Source organism: Nesoenas mayeri (assembly GCF_963082525.1).
Source record: "Nesoenas mayeri genome assembly, chromosome: 3".
Lineage (NCBI taxonomy): Eukaryota > Metazoa > Chordata > Aves > Columbiformes > Columbidae > Nesoenas > Nesoenas mayeri.
The window spans coordinates 110,421,809-110,441,438 of NC_137544.1; the positions used below are offsets into that span (position 1 = coordinate 110,421,809).

General features: G+C 45.2%; 1 protein-coding gene across 1 annotated transcript in view; it reads left to right on the forward strand.

The window, feature by feature from the left end:
- The window catches only part of ACSS1 (acyl-CoA synthetase short chain family member 1), a gene marked incomplete at both ends in the record, with an annotated part of 33,031 nt that extends 15,151 nt beyond the window's left edge, over positions 1–17,880 (forward strand). The window contains 10 exons of the mRNA XM_080342100.1: positions 108–260; positions 4,987–5,134; positions 5,426–5,563; positions 6,134–6,226; positions 10,646–10,758; positions 11,407–11,533; positions 13,654–13,781; positions 15,306–15,369; positions 15,938–16,056; positions 17,710–17,880. Coding sequence (XP_080198226.1) covers positions 108–260; positions 4,987–5,134; positions 5,426–5,563; positions 6,134–6,226; positions 10,646–10,758; positions 11,407–11,533; positions 13,654–13,781; positions 15,306–15,369; positions 15,938–16,056; positions 17,710–17,880 — 1,254 coding nt within the window. The remainder of the gene's footprint in view (positions 1–107; positions 261–4,986; positions 5,135–5,425; positions 5,564–6,133; positions 6,227–10,645; positions 10,759–11,406; positions 11,534–13,653; positions 13,782–15,305; positions 15,370–15,937; positions 16,057–17,709) is intronic.
- Between the last annotated feature and the right edge of the window lie 1,750 nt (positions 17,881–19,630).

Consider the following 19,630-nt stretch of genomic DNA (forward strand, 5'->3'; position numbering starts at 1 on the left):
CAGTGGTTCTTGTCTCTGGACACTGCTGACATGCTTACAGATGGCATGTTGGTTGGCTCCGTATAGCCAAAGTCTTTATGTAATTACCACCTTTTTTTTTTCCTTAGGAGATGGCCAAGGCAGCTCCTATATGCATTCCAGAGAGCATGGACAGCGAAGACACACTTTTCATGCTGTATACCTCAGGCAGCACTGGAAAACCCAAGGGCATCATTCACACCCAGGCTGGATACCTGCTGTACACTGCTCTCACGCACAAGGTAACTCCACTGCATCCTCTGGAAAAGGTTTGCTTACCTTCCGACAGTACTACCAAGAGGTACTTGACCTGGTGGGGGTTACTGTATTCTGTGTTCGCTGCCCAATTGTCTTAGTAGGTGTAAACAAACTGAAAAATGTCTGAGAACATATAAATAATCTTCATTATTTGTTCCTGGGGAATATAATACCATGCAAAGCAAAGCCTAGAGTTTCAAAAGGAAGGAAACTGCGGTGCTGCTACTTTAGCATTTAAAATGTGGTAGTATTGCAGGCATTAAAGTGATGCAGCTGAGAAGATTCTGCGAAGTATCTTATTGGCGTTGGTAATGTGGATATTACTGTAGTATTTTGTAGTGGGATGCTGGCCTTTTTATTTTAGAGAGGATCTGGACTCTTGAAACAACCTCTTTGCATAGCACTTATCGTCTGAAGATCAAAAATTACATTCATTCTCTATGGTTGTACCTTTGCGCTGCTTTTCTATGTGATCTAGGCTAACTGTTTTAAACCCCTTTCTCATGAAGAAAAAAAAAAGTCAAGGCACTGCTCATTGAAGCTTCTGGTCTGAGCTATGCATATAAAAAGGTAACAGTGAAATGTGGAGGGGACTGCAGTGAAAGATCTGGCTTTATCTGGCTTTAGTGGTATCCTGCTGTTTGTAATCACACACAACTCAGGCCGAGGTTTTCTTTCTTTAGGCTCACACAGTTGAATTTTTAGATTTGAATGTGCAAGTTCCAGCTCTGCATCAAGGGTATTTGTTACATCAGCTTTTCTAAGTGACAGTATAATAGCCAAGGCGTTCTTTTCTTTCTTAGTCTGGAAGGTATAATAGATCCTGCACCCTCGTGCAGACATGCAGGGAGTCACTGTATGCAGCTGCAATCCCTTTAGAGGTACTTCAGAATGTGACAGGGAAAGGCACTTGCAAAGGTAAGGTGAGATTTAGCACTCCTAGGTAGAGAGATCAGCTGACCTGTGTGGCCTCTGTGGTCTTTGCAGTCACATGTGGCACTTTTGGGACATACTCAAGGGTTGTTTTGTTTTCTTTTAATTATGATCCACTTTCTCTCATTTAAAAAGATAGAACTAATGTGTCTTATGAGTCAGGACTTCTTCACTATACAGCTGAGAAGTTAGGTTTACAGTGACAAGCATTTTCCACAACCAAGACAAGATAAGAGCTTTAAACTAGGCTCGAAGGGGAATGAGGTTGTAGCTGGGCTTGTCCCAGTGGGGCATCATTCTAAAACTGATGAGGACCAGGTGGCCTCCTATGACCCTAGGGAGAAATGGGTGTGTTCTGCTCGCTCCCTGAAATGCCTCTACACTAATGCACGCAGCATGGGGAATAAGCAGGAGGAGTTAGAATCCTATGTTCGGTCGGGAGATTATAATCTGGTGGCAATTACAGAAACATGGTGGGACAGTTCATATGACTGGAATGTGGTCATGGATGGCTATGCCCTTTTCAGGAAAGACAGGCCAGCCAGGCGTGGTGGTGGAGTTGCTCTCTATGTGAGAGAGCAACTACAATGTACTAAATTCTGCCCAGGAGTGGATGACGAGCGAGTTGAGAGTGTATGGGTCAGGATCAAGGGGCAGGCTGGCAGGGGTGACACTGTTGTGGGCATCTGTTACAGGCCACCATATCAGGCTGAGGAAGTTGATGAGGCCTTCTATGGGCAGCTGAGAGTGGCCTCACAGTCACAGGCCCTGGTTGTTGTGGGTGATTTTAACTTCCCTGATGTTTGCTGGAAGGACCATTCAGCCAGCCAGCCACAATCCAGGAGGTTCCTCCAGTGCATTGATTATAACTTCCTCATGCAGATGGTGGAGGAGCCGACTAGGAGAGGTGCACTGCTGGATCTCATCCTCACTAACAAGGAGGGTCTGGTCGAAGCAGTAAAGGTTGAGGGCTGCCTGGGTTGCAGTGACCACGAGATGGTGGAGTTCAGCATCTTGTGTGGCAGGAACAGACTAGCAAGTAGAATTGCAACCCTGGACTTTAGCAGGGCTAACTTTGGCCTTTTCAAGCAATTTCTGGGGGAAATCCCATGGGCAAGACTGCTTGAAGGTAAAGGGGCCCAAGATAGGTGGATTGCATTCAGAGATTGCTTCTTCCACGCTCAGGATCAGAGCATCCCCACACGTAGGAAGTGAAGGAAGGGAGCCAGGAGGCCTGCGTGGTTGAATAGGGATCTGTTAGGTATGCTCAAGCAGAAGAGGAGAGTTTACCGGTCATGGAAGCAGGGGCTGGCCACTTGGGAAGAATATAAGGCTGCTGTTAGAGGATGTAGGAAGGCAGCTAGGATAGCCAAGGCCTCTCAGCTGGCGAGAGGAGTCAAGGACAGCAAAAAGAACTTTTTCAAATACATAGCAGATAAAACTAATACCAGAGGCAATGTAGGCCCACTGATGAATGGGGTGGATGCCCTGGTGGCAGAAGATACAGAGAAGGCAGAATTACTGAATGCCTTCTTTGTCTCTGTCTGCTCTGCTGGAGGCTGTCCTGGGGAGCCCTGTACCCCTGAGACCCCAGATGAAGCCAGGTCAATGGAGGAGTTTGCTTTAGTCGATGAGGACTGGGTTAGGGAGCAATTAAATAGTCTGGACATCCATAAATCCATGGGTCCAGATGGGATGCATCCGCAGGTGCTGAGGGAGCTGACTGAAGTCATTGCTGGACCACTCTCCATCATCTTTGCCAAATCTTGGGAAATGGGAGAGGTGCCCGAGGATTGAAGGAAAGCAAATGTCACTCCAGTCTTCAAAAAGGGCAAGAGGGAGGACCCAGGTGATTATAGACTGGTCAGCCTCACCTCCGTCCCTGGGAAAGTAATGGAATGGCTTGTCCTTGGTGCCATCTCAAGGCATATGAAGGATAAGAGGATTACTAGGGGCAGTCAGCATGGCTTCACCAAGGGGAAGTCATGCTTGACCAACCTCATAGCCTTTTATGAGAATGTAACAAGGTGGATGGATGATGGCAGAGCAGAGGATGTGGTCTACCTTGACTTCAGCAAAGCGTTTGACACAGTCTCCCACAGCATTCTAGTTGCTAAGTTGAGGAGGTGTGGTCTGGACAATAGAGTAGTGAGGTGGACTGCAAACTGGCTTAAGGAGAGAAGCCAGAGAGTGGTAGTCAATGGTGAGGAGTCTAGTTGGAGGCCAGTATCTAGTGGAGTGCCTCAAGGGTCAGTACTGGGGCCAATATTATTCAATATATTCATTAATGATTTAGACAAGGGAATTGAGTGTACTATCAGCAAGTTTGCTGATGACACTAAGCTGGGAGGAGTGGCTGACACGCCAGAAGGCTGTGCTGCCATGCAGCGGGACCTGGACAGGCTGGAGAGTTGGGTGGGGAATAACCTAATGAAATTTAACAAGGGAAAGTGTAGAGTCCTGCATCTGGGCAGGAACAGCCCCAGGTTCCAGTATAGGTTGGGAAATTACATATTAGAGAGCAGTGTAGGGGAAAGAGACCTGGGGGTCCTGGTGGACAACAGGATGACCATGAGCCAGCACTGTGCCCTTGTGGCCAGGAAGGCCAACGGCATCCTGGGATGTATTAGAAGGGGGATGGTTAGTAGATCGAGAGAGGTCCTCCTTCCTCTCTACTCCGCCCTGGTGAGACCACATCTGAAATATTGTGTCCAGTTCTGGGCCCCTCAGTTCAAGAAGGACAGGGAACTGCTGGAGAGGGTCCAGCGTAGGGCAACAAAGATGATTGAGGGAGTGGAGCACCTCCCTTATGAAGAAAGGCTGAGGGAGCTGGGTCTCTTTAGTTTGGAGAAGAGGAGACTAAGGGGGGACCTTATTAATGTTTATAAATATATAAAGGGTGAGTGCCATGAGGATGGAGCCAGGCTCTTCTCGGTGGCAAACAATGATAGGACAAGGGGTAATGGGATCAAGCTGGAACACAAGAGGTTCCACTTAAATTTGAGAAGAAACTTCTTCTCAGTGAGGGTGACAGAGCACTGGAACAGGCTGCCCAGGGAGGTTGTGGAGTCTCCTTCTCTGGAGACATTCAAGACCCGGCTGGACATGTTCCTGTGCGACCTCACTTAGGCGTTCCTGCTCTGGCAGGGAGATTGGACTAGATGATCTTTTGAGGTCCCTTCCAATCCCAAACATACTGTGACACTGTGATACTGTGATAATGAGTTCTCTGAGATCTGTATCTTGAATTTAATGAGCAGGGAGAGGGTAGCATCTGGAAAATGATACACTGCTAGAGAAGCTGAGTAGCTAAGAACATTTTTTCAGAAAATGTTTCATGGGCACATGAGTTTCTCCGGCTTTTTCATGGAAACCTGTTGATATTGGTGAGGGGTCTGAGCCTCTGAGGCATGGAGCTTCCCTGCGGTTCAGGGTCAGTTCTCCCATGTGAGCTTACTGGAGTAGGCAACCTGATGTATCCAGATCCTCTGGGTTTTTGTTGTAGCTTTGTTGCTCCAGTCTGAGTAGCTCCTGGTACAGCCATGCTCCCTGTATGTTTGCAAAAACAGTCAGGAGGCTGGATGCCCTGGTACTGGTCCCTCTGACTTGCTTCCTCACCTTGGATTGGTCTTTGTGTTGCTGTGTCTTGCATGCCTGGCTTCTCTCACCCTGCACTCTCCCTTGCTCCCACTTGCATGTATTCCGTCCAGCACCTCACCTTTAAGCTATTTGTGTCCACCAACAGAAAGTCATCTGGCCTTTCATTTATCTTTGCAGTATGTATTTGATTACCAAGAAGGCGAAGTTTTTGGCTGTGTGGCTGACATTGGCTGGATCACAGGACATAGCTATGTTGTATATGGGCCACTCTGCAATGGAGGCACCTCTGTTCTGTTTGAAAGCACTCCAGTGTACCCTGACCCAGGTGAGGAAATGATGGGCTAAGGTTTGGCTAGATGTGGCAGTGTGACAAAGGAGATTTAGAAACCCGTCTGGTGTGACCTGCCTGCTCAGGGGGAGGTAAGCGCCATTTCTTCGGAACATGTGTCTATGACATTAAGGTACATCTGTGCATCCAGAGTGGAGAAAGAAAAGAAGTTGCCATTTGTTTTGCTCTCTAGTCACAGCTTTAGCTTTGGCTCTTAACCTGCCTGCTCAGCATTTGTGATGGTATGTCAGTGCTAAACAGATAAAAAGCCTCTTTGTGATCTTGCAGGTCGTTATTGGGAAATGGTACAAAGGTTGAAAATTAATCAGTTTTATGGAGCACCTACGTCTATACGCTTGCTGCTGAATTATGGAGAAGAGTGGGTGAAGAAATATGACAGATCCTCCTTGAAGACCTTGGGATCGGGTAAAGGGCATGAAATCTTCTTCTGAAAAAGACAGGGTCTGATGAAGTGAAGGTACCAAAGGAGCTTGTCTGACCAAATGCAAAGTCATTAAAAATAGATGTTAAGCAGGCTTCCTGTCTGGCTTTTCAAATATTTTTCTAGCAGAAGGAGAAACAAATTGAAGTTGGGGCTATTGAACCTTAGTGTCATTGCCTGTTTACTAGCTTATTTTGTAGGATCACATTCTTTGCTAAAACGATTTATCTGGTGATAAATGATATCACTTTGAATTTAACTGACATAGGTCATCTAAGCAGCATTTTCCTGCATAATTTAGGATTCTAGAAGTTCTTGTATATGACCTGCATTGACAAAGTGCTTTCAGTGATATTTATTATTTGCCTTTTGGTCTTTCTGGAAAATGTTTGTCAGTTACAAGAGTGCATTGCAGTCCTTTGCACATCCTAGCAAAAATGCAGTAAGTGTTCTGCTTAAAGATCCTATGTGCAGTGTGTTGTGCACCAGAAGGGAGAATGAACTGCCTGCAACCCCCAGAGTCTCAGGCTGCTTCCTTTCTTATTTTGGTCTAGTGGGAGAACCCATCAACCATGATGCTTGGCAGTGGTTCTACCACGTGGTGGGAGAAGGGCGCTGCACCCTTGTGGACACATGGTGGCAGACAGGTAAAAAGCATCCTCGGGCAGCATGGGGGGCCCTGACCCTTGACAGGTTGCTGGTGGGTAGAGAAGTAGTAATCCATTTCAACTTGATCCAACAAGTCTGTCGAAAAAAACCCTCCTGACATTTTGATAAGCTTTTGAAAGTCACTGGGCAGTTTCAGCACACAAAAGCAATGTAACAATGTATCAAAGCAACAGCAATGTTGTCTTTTTTTGAAATTTTCCCCTCTAAATGTTCTTTGATGTTTTGAATGCTGGAAAATATCAATTGGTTCTAGAAACAGGAGGCATAGATGGAAATTCTGGGTAAAGCTGGGAGTAGGCAGATTGAAGTGGAAATCTCACTTTTGATTATTTATACAACTGTATTGACCTTGATATGGTCTTATGAAAAGGCATTTATAGCACTATGTAGTCACAATCTGGACTTAGGTGTGCTTTATTTCCCTTCCTGGAAACAGTCAGTGAAGGATGGAAAACTAAGCTGTGTAGTCAAAGGCACCTAGTGGAACTTCTCTGACAGACTGGAAGGGAGTAAGTTGAGGCTTGCTGGCTTATCAGGTGAGTAGGGGATAGTGGCTGTCACCCAGCAGGGCTGCCTGGGAGCAGCTTCTCCCAGAAGTGAAGTAGTATGCCGTAGTCACTTTGACCCTGTATGTTTGATGCCTCAAAATGGAGTGCGCTTCTGTTTTGGCAACAGGAGTGTGCATCAGTTAAGGCTTGTTTTCCATTTGCAACATGCTGGCCAGAGCAACTGGCTCTGGTAGATCCCTGCCCAGTTGGAGCAGAGCTGGTCTCTGCCTCCTGGCCTCCCTGGCCTGCAGTGGAGCGAGGCCACAGCTGCTGGGTGGTGGGGCCCTGCACTTGAAGGGGTCTTGCAGCTCCTTCCTGGCTCCATCCTCAGCACCCAGCCCTCTCTTCTGGACACCAACATTCCGGAGTAGCTAAAGTTGTCTCGCAATATGTCCTTCTCAAGTCGTGGACCACAGTTTGCCATGGAGCCATGGACTCCAAGGATGCAGCACAGCTGCTGGCATTCTGCCTCTGCTAAAAAAAGCGCCATCCCTACTCTTAAATTTCTAGCTGCCATTAGGCAGAATATTCATTCCCTTTCCAATCAAGCGGCTCCTGATTTCATCTTTATATCTGCCAGCAGGCTCTCTCTCCAGGATCCCTGTGGCCCATTTCAATGTGATGAATTAGCTTCTGGCACACAACCAAGTTTCATTTAATCCAGACCAGGCTTGCAGACTCTTTCTATTTTCAGATTTGAAATAAAACAACCTCACAATTCAGAGCAGCAATTTAACTACTATCTACTTCAGTTACTGATTTCTTAAACCATCTGGGTTCTCACATGCTGAGCAGAAGGAAAGCTGACTGGTGAGGTGGTATATGCTTTCCTCCTCTCTGCTCTGAAATAAAACACCATGAATAAACAGTTGATTATTGTCCAGTGATGGAGTTGAGAAGAATCTTTTTTTTGCCCTAATATTTTTGTTTGTTTGTCTTTGGTTAACTGGTGCGTGGAAGTGTCTCCTATTTCCTCTGAAGTACAGGGCTAGATCTTATATTAAACTGTATTTCTCCTGGGTTTTTTGAGCAACAACTGTCGGGTGAGAGACTAAAGAACATCTGCTGGACAGTCTGTAAGTGCAGAATGCTTGAACTGGGCATAGTTTAGCAGGTAAACAGTTACCAGCTCCTGGAAGCATAAGATAATGATGAATATTCATGAAATTGATTTTGTTAGAAAGTAGCATCAATCTTTCTCCACAGTTGATGCTTCCAGTAAAGAAGAAGCCAAATTAATCTTGGAAACATCTTATATGCCATTTGAAAGTAAAGGGAGTGTGGAAAGAGATCATAGAAAAGGTTTGATGAATGCTGGTTGTGGACCTGCAGTGTCATGTCTTGTAGACAATGTTGATATAGCTTAATTGTACTGCTGTATGCAGTGTCCTCTATGACATATTGTTCTCTGAAGCAATAACCTGCTGCCAGCTAACAAAGCCTAGTAGGTGTAAAGATCAGCAAATGGTGATTTAAGAATCCACTTGAAAGTCTTTGGATGAGCAAATGAGTGAGATAGCAATTACAAGAAGTGATGTAAGTGGTGTGGTATGTGCAGATGAGATGGATAATTCTTATGGCTCTTACTGTTAAAATATTAGCTAGTGCTGTCCTCTGACAGTAACAGTATCAAAGCTGTGTTTGAGTTTCAGGTATATTTCTTCACAGTGCAGAAGAGACAAGGTATTTTTACTTTTGTCGTTGGTTTAATGAAAAAAGTACAGCTGTTGTATGCAGCTGTGAACAAAAGCTGGTTTTGAAAGACATCTCTGAATAGGCCCTGGAAGGTTTTGTTGTTGGCACCATCTTACAGACTTTTAGACTGGGCTGGTGCTTCTGAGATGGATTTCCCCTGAAGTCATCAGTCTAACCTGTCTGTGGTGGTGAAGATGATGGTGGCAGAGAGTACATGCTCCACCCTGCTGCCAGAGGTGATTTATCCATGGCAGAGGGGAGCCTGTTTTGATGCATCACTGTCCATGCTCAGACTCTGCTGCTATTGCCTAGAGTCTGGGTGGATTTGCACTACGGTAACTTTATGGGCACAGGTAACATGGAAGCATGGCTTTTCTTCTGCCAGTTCTGCCTCTAAAGAGGCAGACTTCATAGGGCAGGGTGGAGCCTAGAACCCTTGCTAGCTCTCATCTGTCAGTGGCTAAAATTGGTACTTTCAAACCAGTTTAATATAGGTCTTTGCCATGCAAATAATTTTTAAAGCACCCCTGCCACCATGCAGCTGCCTCTGGAATATGACTCTATTGCCTTTTGTGCAGCTGGCTGCTGAGTGTGAAGGATATGGCTAAACCCATGTTGAAACATAGCTTGCGGTGCTCTATTCAGAATGAGTACTAGCTTAGGAAGAGCAACCATCAGTTCAATCAGGGTCCCTGCTCTGATGCAGATTTTTATCTGTGCAGAGAACAGGGGCTGTCTGGGGTACTTTTTTCTTTTTCTGAAAAAATTCAAGATGACCCTTCCAAAATAAACAGAAACATGTGAAGTGGATACATGCCTGTCAATGAGACATGAAATAATTTTATGTGTAAGCCACATATGAAACTATTTTATGCAGGTCTGAAGCTTAGGGTTCCTCCAAGAGATCCTTTGTCGTAGCCCTGTCAGGGTAGCTGGATGCAAATTTATCTTCAAATTCAGCCTTTCCACAACCTGGCTTCAGTTTTCACAACCTCAGCAATGCCAGTAGAAGAATGCACTCTCAAAGTGGCAGAACATACCTTTATTTATAGAGCTGTATTTTTAGATTTTTAGGTTTTATTTCTCTCTTGTGTTTCTGAATTGGTTTTAGACTAGGAAAGATCTGATTAAGGTTGCAACCTGATTTAATGTTCATCCCAGCAGGAATAAAAAAGGATGATTAAAAGGTTCAATTTTGAACAGACTATAAGCTCAAACTGCCCAGAAGGAGTGGATTAATAACAGTAATTCAGACTCCTGAATTGCTTTTCATGCTAAGACAGCTGTGAAAACAGCGCCAGGAGGTAAATCTGACCTTTCCCTGGTAAGATCACTTCTAGGGTAGGAAATGGAGCTGGCGAGTGCTGCCCCTGCCACCAGGCAGCCCTGTTCGTGTGAGATGGACCTGCAAGGATGTAAGTGTGTGTTAGAGCTGTCTGGTTTTGTTGCTGGTTGGTGGCTGGAGTAATGGGTTTATCTGTGAGCCTGCTTAGGGTTGGCTGGAGGGAACAGAGTGTGAATCATTGGGTCCCTCACCATGCCTGAGACTTGCCATAGACTGAACTGTGGGAAGATTCTTGAATGCACACACATTGTCGCTGCTGCTGCAGGGTCTGCAGCCCATCTCGTGCAAAGCTAGCTGCTGTACCTGTGTACTTTCTTTCCTCTGAGCCTTTGAAGAGCCAAGCTAGACGTCAGTGATCCTGATGCTCTGGGGCACTGGGAGCTGCTCTTGCCCTGAAGCAGCTGCTTGGCCACACTCTGTAGTTTGTGGTTTGTACCATGCAAACAGGGAGGAGGAGTAGTTCTTGATCTGACCTCACCAAAGGGGACCTGCCTACAGCTCTCTGCTCTCTGCTCTCTGCCTGCTACAATGTTCCCTGTAGATGGAAGAGGCCTTGGTGGTGTCATTCTGGTTTGCCAGAATATTTTTTTAATGTTTAAGACTTTCTTGGATTCACAAAGAGCTCTTTATTTATCAGGTCTGCACTGCTTTCAGATAGCTGTGCTGCTTGGTGTTGCATAGTTCCTCCTTGGGGGCTTTTTATTGAAAGGTGGCTTTTCTATTCTCTTCTTTAACTAAGAAGAGCTGGCATTTGGTTTCATCCATCATCTGTTGGACCCCAGTTATTTTGGTTTTCATTATTCTTACAGAAACTGGTGGCATCTGCATTGCCCCCCGGCCTTCAGAGGAGAAAGCTGAGATCGTTCCGGCTATGGCTATGAGACCTTTCTTTGGGATTGTGCCCGTGCTGATGAATGAGAATGTGAGTTGGTGTTACACTGCTCCTGATTAAGAGCTGCTGCCTCCATTTATGAGAACAGTCCAAAGTCACACAGCTCCTGGGAACCAGGGAGGAGCACTGCATGAAATATCCAGTGACGTGGCAAGACTGGAGCAGCCAACGGGACTAGTGGAGTTTTCCAAGGGAAGTGCAAGGCATGAGGCCCTACAACTGTGCATGTCTGTGAGAGAACTGGTGCTGGTCTGTGAGTGTGTGGAGCGATCCACATCTGTGCTCTAGGGCTCTGTTAAACAGGAAAGCATGTAGTCTCCTCCATAGACAGTTTGGTAAGGGAATCTGGCAGTTAATGAAAGTGGAAGGCAGGGGTCCGGGCATTTCCCTGCTAGCCTCATCCCAGGCATCCTCTGGCTGCTCAGCATATCTTTGCTGTCACCTTTGCTGGCATTGCGCTCTGGAGAATCACAGGACTCACTTATCTGCTGTGCTGCTGGCCTTAAGGGGTGAGGAGTCACGATAGAGACAGCATGTAGTAGCTCCACAAGTGGGTAATTTTCTCCACCTGTGGCCCTCCCCTGGCAGTCCGCAGTGAGCAACAGAGTGACTCTTGCCAGATCAATGACTGTTCCTATTGTGTTCACCTGATCATCCTTCCTGTGCTTAAACCTGCAGGGAAAGGTTATAGAAGGCAATGATGTGTCTGGTGCACTCTGCATTGCCCAGCCATGGCCTGGCATGGCAAGAACAATCTATGGAGATCACCAGCGATTTGTTGATGCCTATTTCAAAGCCTACCCAGGTAAGGAAGGTGCCAAGGGAAGGCAGTTTGCACTGCAGTAGAAGCACACTGAATATTTTCAGCAGCACTTTGTGGTATTTCTGTCCCAGCCAGATCTTCATTGCTTGGGGTTGTGTCTCACATGTTGCAAACATTCACTCGTAGTCTTAGATAGTGGTGACCTTTCTAGCTGTCAAAAGGGAATGTATTTTTTAGAAAAATTTAATGCCCAGATTTTAATGTCCAAATGCCTTTTCTTTGGGGCCATTTGTGTCTCTCTTGGAAGTAAGCATATTGGATGGGAAAGTACCTCCTGCATCACTGAATCTCAGCCCTGCTGTCGTAGGCCATGTTACATCCTTCCTTTTTAAACATGGTCAGGTTTTATCTGCCAAGTAATTAGAAGTGGCAGGGAATAAATTTTTTTGTAGGAGATTGGACAAAACCACTGTCTTCACTCAGAAGAGCAACTGAAAGGGAATTGAAAGCTACAAGGTAGACAAGAATTAGACATAATCCTGCAAAATGTACAAAATGGGTTGGAAAATAAGAATGGTAAAATTGGTAGTCGAAACTGAATGAGCCCATACTCCCTTACTACTCACTACATGTTCACATCTGAAATCTTGTTGATATTTAGTTGATAGTTGTTTGATTTGGAAGGGCAGGAGGCATGACTGAAAGTCCATGAATTGGCCAATAACAGATCCTGGCAAGAACTGCCTTCAGATTTCACAGCATTACCTGCCTATTGTTGCTCAGAAGTGCTGCAGGAACCATTCAGATGTGGGCATAGCTTAGATGAAAAGCCCACACGATCTGTGCCACCAGGTGTGTTCTTAGTGACTCAAATTTCCTGGAACTGCAGAATCTTTTTCAGTTTCCGTCAAAAGTTTTAGACTCTCCAAACATCATATTACCATGTGGTGGTGCTGTTATTGTTGGGTTTTTTGTGGTTTTGTTTGTTTGGGTTGTTTATTTTGGTTTTGTGGTGTTTGTTTGTTTAGGTTTTTTGAGTTTGTTTTGGTTTGTTTTGTTTTTTTGTTTTTCATAGCTAATCTGATAGCAATTTTTATGCCATGCTCATGTGCTAGAGGAGGACTGTTATCTGAGGTCAGATCCTTTGTTAGCCAGGAGGGAAAATGTCATTTTATCCATTCCAGTATAAGCGGTTAAAAAATCGGCAGTGTTCCCACATACCAAGTGTAATAGAACTGCTCCCTTTCAGTTGTAGTTTTCCATGAGCTTGAGGTGTAGCTAGCAGCGTACCTGTGATTGACCAATAGATTATGGCAGATGGCATTTGAAGTGGTTTTATGTCAGAGCTGTCTGTACCAGGCCTGAGTATACAGTTGCCATGCAGTTGTAGGTATATAAAGCCTAGGGAGATCAGACAGACCCCCTTGCTTTTGTAAATCAAACAAAGCATCATTGTATTTGCTGAACTTGATTTTACTACAGGGACATCAGCCACTGGCTACTGCTGATTGCCTAATGTGATTTTCCCCATCTTGGCAGAGATCTGAGTTCCGCTGTCTTGGCACTTCTCAGGTGCTTACTAGGAGCCAGCACAGCTCAGGAGGAGCAGACAAAGTTTGGCGATGGCAGAGGGAAGTGGGAAATAGAATCATTTTGGTTGGAAGACACCCTCAAGATCATGGAATCCAACAATTAACCTAACAGTGGCACTAAACCATGTCCCTAAGAACCTCATCTACACATCTTTTAGACACCTCCAGGGACGGTGACTCAACCACTTCCCTTGGCAACTTGTTCCAATGCCTGACAACCCTTTCTGTGAATAAATGTTTCCTAATATTCAATCTAAACCTCCACTGGTGCAACTTGAGGCCATTTCTTCTCATCCTATTGCTTGCTGCCTGGGAGAAGAGACCAACACCCTCCATGCTACAGCATGGTAGTAGTAGTTGTAGAGAGCAATAAGGTCTCCTCTCAGCCTCCTTTTCTCCAGGCTATGGTGTATGGCAGGTCATGCAGCTGTAAGCTGAGGAGGCCCTGTGACCTGCCTGAGCCACCCTACCCTACTTGCCATCCTAGAGCATCATCTGTTCTGCATCGGAGCCCAAAGCAATAGGCTGGCATGTTTCCCACTGCTGATGGCCCACCTGTCTTTGCTGCAGGTTACTACTTCACGGGGGATGGCGCTTACAGAACCAAGGAAGGCTATTACCAGATAACAGGGCGCATGGATGATGTCATTAACATCAGTGGACACAGGCTTGGAACAGCAGAGATAGAAGATGCAATGGTAAGTTCTAAGCAGGCTGAGGTCCTTTGACAGGGCATATCTGTGGGGCAAGATGGCCACTCAAAGAATTTTTATGAATTTAAACACACGCAGGGTCTCTTGCCTTCAAAATCCTGCCCCTGCATACACACAGTGTGATGCAGAATGAATAGGGAATGTGCAAAAGGAAACATCTCTCTTATTGAGGAGACATCAAATGGACAAGTGAGGGAGGAGTCACACCATGGGCAGTCCTTGCAGTCGAATTGTCAGAGCTGTGTTTCCTTTCAGTGACACTGTACTGTTGCAGTTGTAATTTGGATGCTGGTGGAGTCTCCATAGGGGATTATCTGTCCTGTTTGTTCCTTCACCTCTGCTAACACCTAACATCTCCTTCCCAAATCTGTGGTTCTTGCTCATTCAAACTAGCTGAGTATGCCTGAGAATTCAGCAGTGTTAAATATGAAGCAACCTTGATTCATGTCAGCTGCAAATTTAGCCTGTCATTTTGAGACAAAATAGTATTAGATTAGGGAATTGAAAACATAAAATCCTCAGAGCATTTCTCTTCAAATCTTGAGCTGAATATTCATTTTTACATTACGTGCCTTGCCTGCAAATAGCACTTAAGTGTAACACTTGATAAACCTGAGCTGTGTTTGCATGGCACAGAGGATCCCACTGTCTCCTCTGTGACTAATTTTTTTGTCTGTGTGGGTTTCTGATCATAGATATAGGATACAGTTCCTCTCTCATTCAACGTACATGTATGCATGCATACATGCAAACTTATTTATATGCTTAGATTGCTCCATGCTGTTTTCTTTCATGTTTTAATCTAAGATAGCATAACCCAGTCTTTGGTGTGGGATTCAGTTATGCAATTTCTTCTTGTCTGTACACCCAAATTTTCTTCTTACTGCAGAAGAATGTTAAATTAAACTCTGAAGTGTGACAGAATAAATCACTGTTCTGTAGCATAATAATAAAAATATGCATTTGGCACAACAACCCATCTCCCCTTCTAGGAAGATGAAGAAGCCTGATTCTTTCTGCCTTCTGGTGTGCTTTGGGCACTTAGTAAACAGTCAAATGTGGACTGTGATGTTGGCAGCTTCCCTTTGCTCTGCTGGCAACAGTTCCCTGTGGCACAAAGCAATGCAGGACTGGTTTTACTTGTGATTTGGCCAGGCCAGTCACCACCTGGGACCATAGCCGTGCACACACAGGAGCACAAAGAGAACGCAGATTTCCAGCTAGTGCAAGTTCAGATTGGTGTGCAGCAGGCTTAGTGGAGTGTGTAAGAGTTTAAAAGCAGGGCAAATTGAGTGAGTAAATGCTACTCCCAGAGACATGGCTGTGGCCACCAGCTGACCATCCAGTAGGAAGGTGGCATCCAGCTTTCCTGTTGTGCTTTCAGCAGGATCTGCCAAGAGGATGATGAGATATGGCAAGACGTTTTGTTCCTAGAGCAACTGGAGCAAAATCTGCAGGGCTCAAAGCAGTTGTTATGCTCTGTGTACTTTTGTTTCACTTTTTGTGAAGGCTGATCACCCTGAGGTCCCTGAGACAGCTGTGATTGGATATCCTCACAAGATCAAAGGAGAAGGTATGTGAAAACCAGTGTCCTGATGTGAAACCTACATACACTTTCCTTAACTTCTATAATAACTTGAGGTGTGTGTTAGGGGATGCCTAGGGAACAGGAGAGCAGTTATCTTGAGGTTGACTGGCATTGCAGCCGCAAGAGGCAAAGACAGCCATGTTCCTTAGTTGGGTGCAGGTTTTACTCCCTAAACTGTTTTTGCACATAGTGTTTACATATGTGGTAGAGCTTCATTTAAAAGGATTGTGCTCAGAGATGTCCTTTGAACAGAATGGGAATAGCTGATTTGTGTTGGCCAGCTTTTGATCCCAGTGACACTTTGGTAATTAATGTTGAGTTGTCGTCGTCACTGAGATCAGTCTGGTCCACAGATGCCAAGACAAGACTGGGCCATGATTTGAGGGCTGGAGTCTGACTCCCTTTTGTAGACAGGATCTATGATTTTCTTAGCATTCCCTTGATTGCACATAGGAAGGACTTGAAACCTGCCTTGGCATTCAAATGAACATCCCTGGTCTTGCCAGCCAGGATGTAATATGAGTTATGTTGCTTTTGCTTTTTTGTCTTCAAGGTGCCTTTGCTTTCATAGTGTTAAAGGAGCAGACAGCTCATATAGACCATGTCAAAGAAGAGCTCAAAACCATAGTGGCTTCCAAGATAGCAAAATATGCTGTGCCTGACCACATTCTGGTAAGTGGGAGACTGTAACTGGGACCAGGAATGGTCACATTGAACAAGCCTCACCTTCCTGCCCACAATGCTGCTGTTGTCCCTCTCTGGCAGGATGAAGCAGCAGGAAAACAGAACTAGCTGGAGTGATCCCTCGGCAGGGGAAGGCAGGTGAAGTGGTCTGCCTGTGCTCCTCCATGCCAGAGGATGAGCAGTGACCCAGAGGGTGGCTGGGATATTACAGCTGCTCCAGCCTGCAGAGCATCTTCTTGGTGGGGCTGTTTCAGAGCTACCCTGAGGCTGCTCCATTTGGGCCAAGTGCAGAACAGCCCTTTAAATGAGATACAGAGAATGCTGAAATCACCGCGCTCAGGAAGAGCTCTGGCAGAGAGGAACCGCAGGCTCACCCTATGCCTTAAGATGTACTGGATGTCCCTGTTCATCATGCAGCATTGCTGCTCCATCCAGCTCTTGCCCTCAGCTAACCCCTTGCTGAAGCAGTCTAGCACTGCTCTCTGTGGCCCTGTACAATAGATCAGACAAAATCCTGCCAAACTGTAAAGAAACACCACAACCTTCAGTGTCACTGAGAGGTAGAGTGACACTTTCCACTGCCCTGTGATTTTGTGTTAATAATTAGCATCAACCCCAGATCTCAAAGGACTTGCTGTTTCTGTTGCGTAACTCTGACAGCTGTTCAACTAGACGCTGGGACCACTGATGAACTCCAGGCTCTGTTTCAGGCCTCCTCACCTTTCAGCAGCTCCCCTTGTGCATTTGGGGAGCATGAATGAGGTTGCCCCTTAGCCACCTCCCAAGGCCCTGCATCCATTCCACCCTCTGCTTGGAGGCAGTGACCAGACGGCTTTGAGGGTTTCTGCTTTAGCCACATGCGGGGAAGGTGGACACCAAGAGACAGTTACAAAATAAAACAGGAGCAGGCAAGAGTAGCTCATTCAATTTGGAACAGCTCAGGATGTCCTCAGTAGATTGAAGCAGCTTCCAGAAATTGCAGGTTTGCAAGGAGACACCTCTGTTTCCCTGTGTTTGGAGGCAGACCTGCAGAAAAGTTCTACAACTCCTTCCTTGCATGTTAGTTAATGCTTTGGAATTTTGCAGCCTACTGGCCTGATCATGTAGCAAAATGTGAGACCTGCTAGTACCCCTGTTCAGTGCCTGAGAACTCTTTAGCAGGCTCAAGTTTATGCTAAAGCCTCTGAATCTACTGCTAAGTCCTCTGCAGGAAGCATAGCCAAGACATGTAACATTCTTCAGGTTAGGAAGAAAGGCATGGAGTTATCCCTTGAGAAGGAGACCCTGTAGCTGGTGTGCAGTATTGTGTGTTTTATTCCTGCCCTGTAAAGGGGAATATGAATGTCTGTTCTGGTGATACATTGAGATCTGTGTCATCATCAGTGTCTGAGTTTTCAAGTGTAACTAGTTTTCTAGTTCAATAGTTGACAGCTTCTTCAGGACCTTGTTCTCCAAAGAACTGTGCATCCTACAGCACCCAGCCTGGAGATACACAACAATCAGTAAATGAAGAATAATGTTCACTTAAATAAGAATTCTAGAGAGATAGTGTGCCAGGCTTGGGAGAGTTCAGCCAAATTTCCTTGCGGATTCCAGCAGGATCCAGGTTCTAATATAGGCAAGTCTTTACCTTCTCTGCAGGTGGTGAAACGTCTTCCTAAAACCCGATCAGGGAAGATCATGAGAAGGCTGCTGAGAAAAGTGGTCACTGAACAATCAAGCGACATGGGAGATGTCACCACACTTGATGATCCAAGTGTTGTCAAGGAGATATTGGATGCTTACCAGAAATACAAGAAGAGTTCCTCCTAACAGGCAGCTCTGGAATCTCTCTCCTCTGGAAAGGTGGAAGGTCTCAAATAAAAAGGCAAATTACATAGTTTTCTCTGTTCCCTCGTGGGGGGGTCAGGATTTTCTGCTCCACAATGTATTTTGAGGTGCACAGAGCTAGGAGCAATCTGTAGTTTTGCACAGTGAGTGAGCTCCCTTTCATTGCTTTTAGGGTGTTGTAGACCAGCCACTGTTGGTTTCTATTAGCTATGATGAAATTTAATATTAGCCAAAGCAAGATGCAAACATTAATGTTTCTAATTTTAATTTTACTGTAGAGGGAAATGTTTTTATGTAATATTTTGCTGTTTTAAAAGGAGCCCTGGAACACATTTCTTCATTTTTTCTGTCAGCTTAGATATCCAAGTTCAAGTAGCTGTATTTCACTGCAACTCTGGTGCCTTTTCAGCAGTGCTGGGTATTCTAGTAGATGTTTCACATCTGTTGAGAACTGAGACAGACATGGCTAGTCTGATAATTCTTTCTTGTGTTTACCCAGTTCTAATACCTCCTTTGGCTTTCCTCCTAAGGATTCGTTCCTGCCACTATGTGTCCTGGGACTTGCTGGAGATGTGTCCCTTTAAGTCCCAAAGAGGCAACCCAGCACTAGCACTGCCAGCTGCAAAACTCGGCTGCAACCCCCGTTGAATTCTTCTAATCCTTTTGTCTGTCCATGAGTAATGTGTGGGTTATTTGCCACATTGCCTTTGTAGCTTCATCGGAAGACACCCAGAATCAATTTTACCTGTTGCAGTTGTGCTTGCTTCTTTTCCATTTGTTTTTGCCAGTAAGCCCCAGTCATGGCGCCTTCCCCGCCACTGGAGACACAGACCATGATAATTCTTAATTATCTTAATTATCTGAATTTCTTAATTTTAGAAAGGGAAAGTCTCTCTTTCTAGAGATGAGGTGTGTGTTGTACAGTCTAATGTCAAGCTTTTAATTTCATTTTGTTTTACTGTCATCGTGCTTTAAAAGCATTTCTTGTCCCTGACCAAAACCAGTTTTTTCAGTGATCTCTGTATTCATATTTTCATTAAAGGAAGTATCTTTCTCTGTGTGATGGATTGTCTTTGGATCATGGGTGTCTGGCCCTCTATCCCCTAAAGGGTCTGGGACTTTTTCAGTTCTTTGGACTTGCATCTGCCTGTCCTAATTATTATAGTTTGCCAGTCCAAAGAAATGCAAGGAGTTCAAGATCAGGATGAGTCATTTTGTGGCCCAAATTGCTGGTTTGCTTTACTGCTTTTCTCTAAATAGTAGATCACAGGAAATGAGTTACTGCCAGAAAACCCACTGCAAAACAACTCCAAAAGTTGAAGAACTGGCATTTGCATGTCACTAAGCTGCATGGTGTGTGTAAATCCTGAGGTCCCAGTGCTCAACACTAATTTTCCTGTGTGATGCAGAGAACAATTGGTAAGAGCAATTTATTACCATTAGTTGATATAGATGTTTCAGCTACCCATCTTGTCTTGTGCAGTGTGCATAAGTAGAAAGAGTGAAAACGAGATGCATGCGGTGAACATAAGAGACAGCATTATGTGTAGAAAGTGTGTAGAGTGTCCCAAAGCCAAGTGGATGAGAGAAGAAATTTGTTTCCAGGTGCCAGGGATCGTTTGTAAATGCCAAGAACACATCCTCTGCAGGGCACCTCACCCATCAGGAAGAGAGGAAGATTGTGTTTCACCCTCTGCACACCACGTGGATAACACTACACTTGTAATGTAGG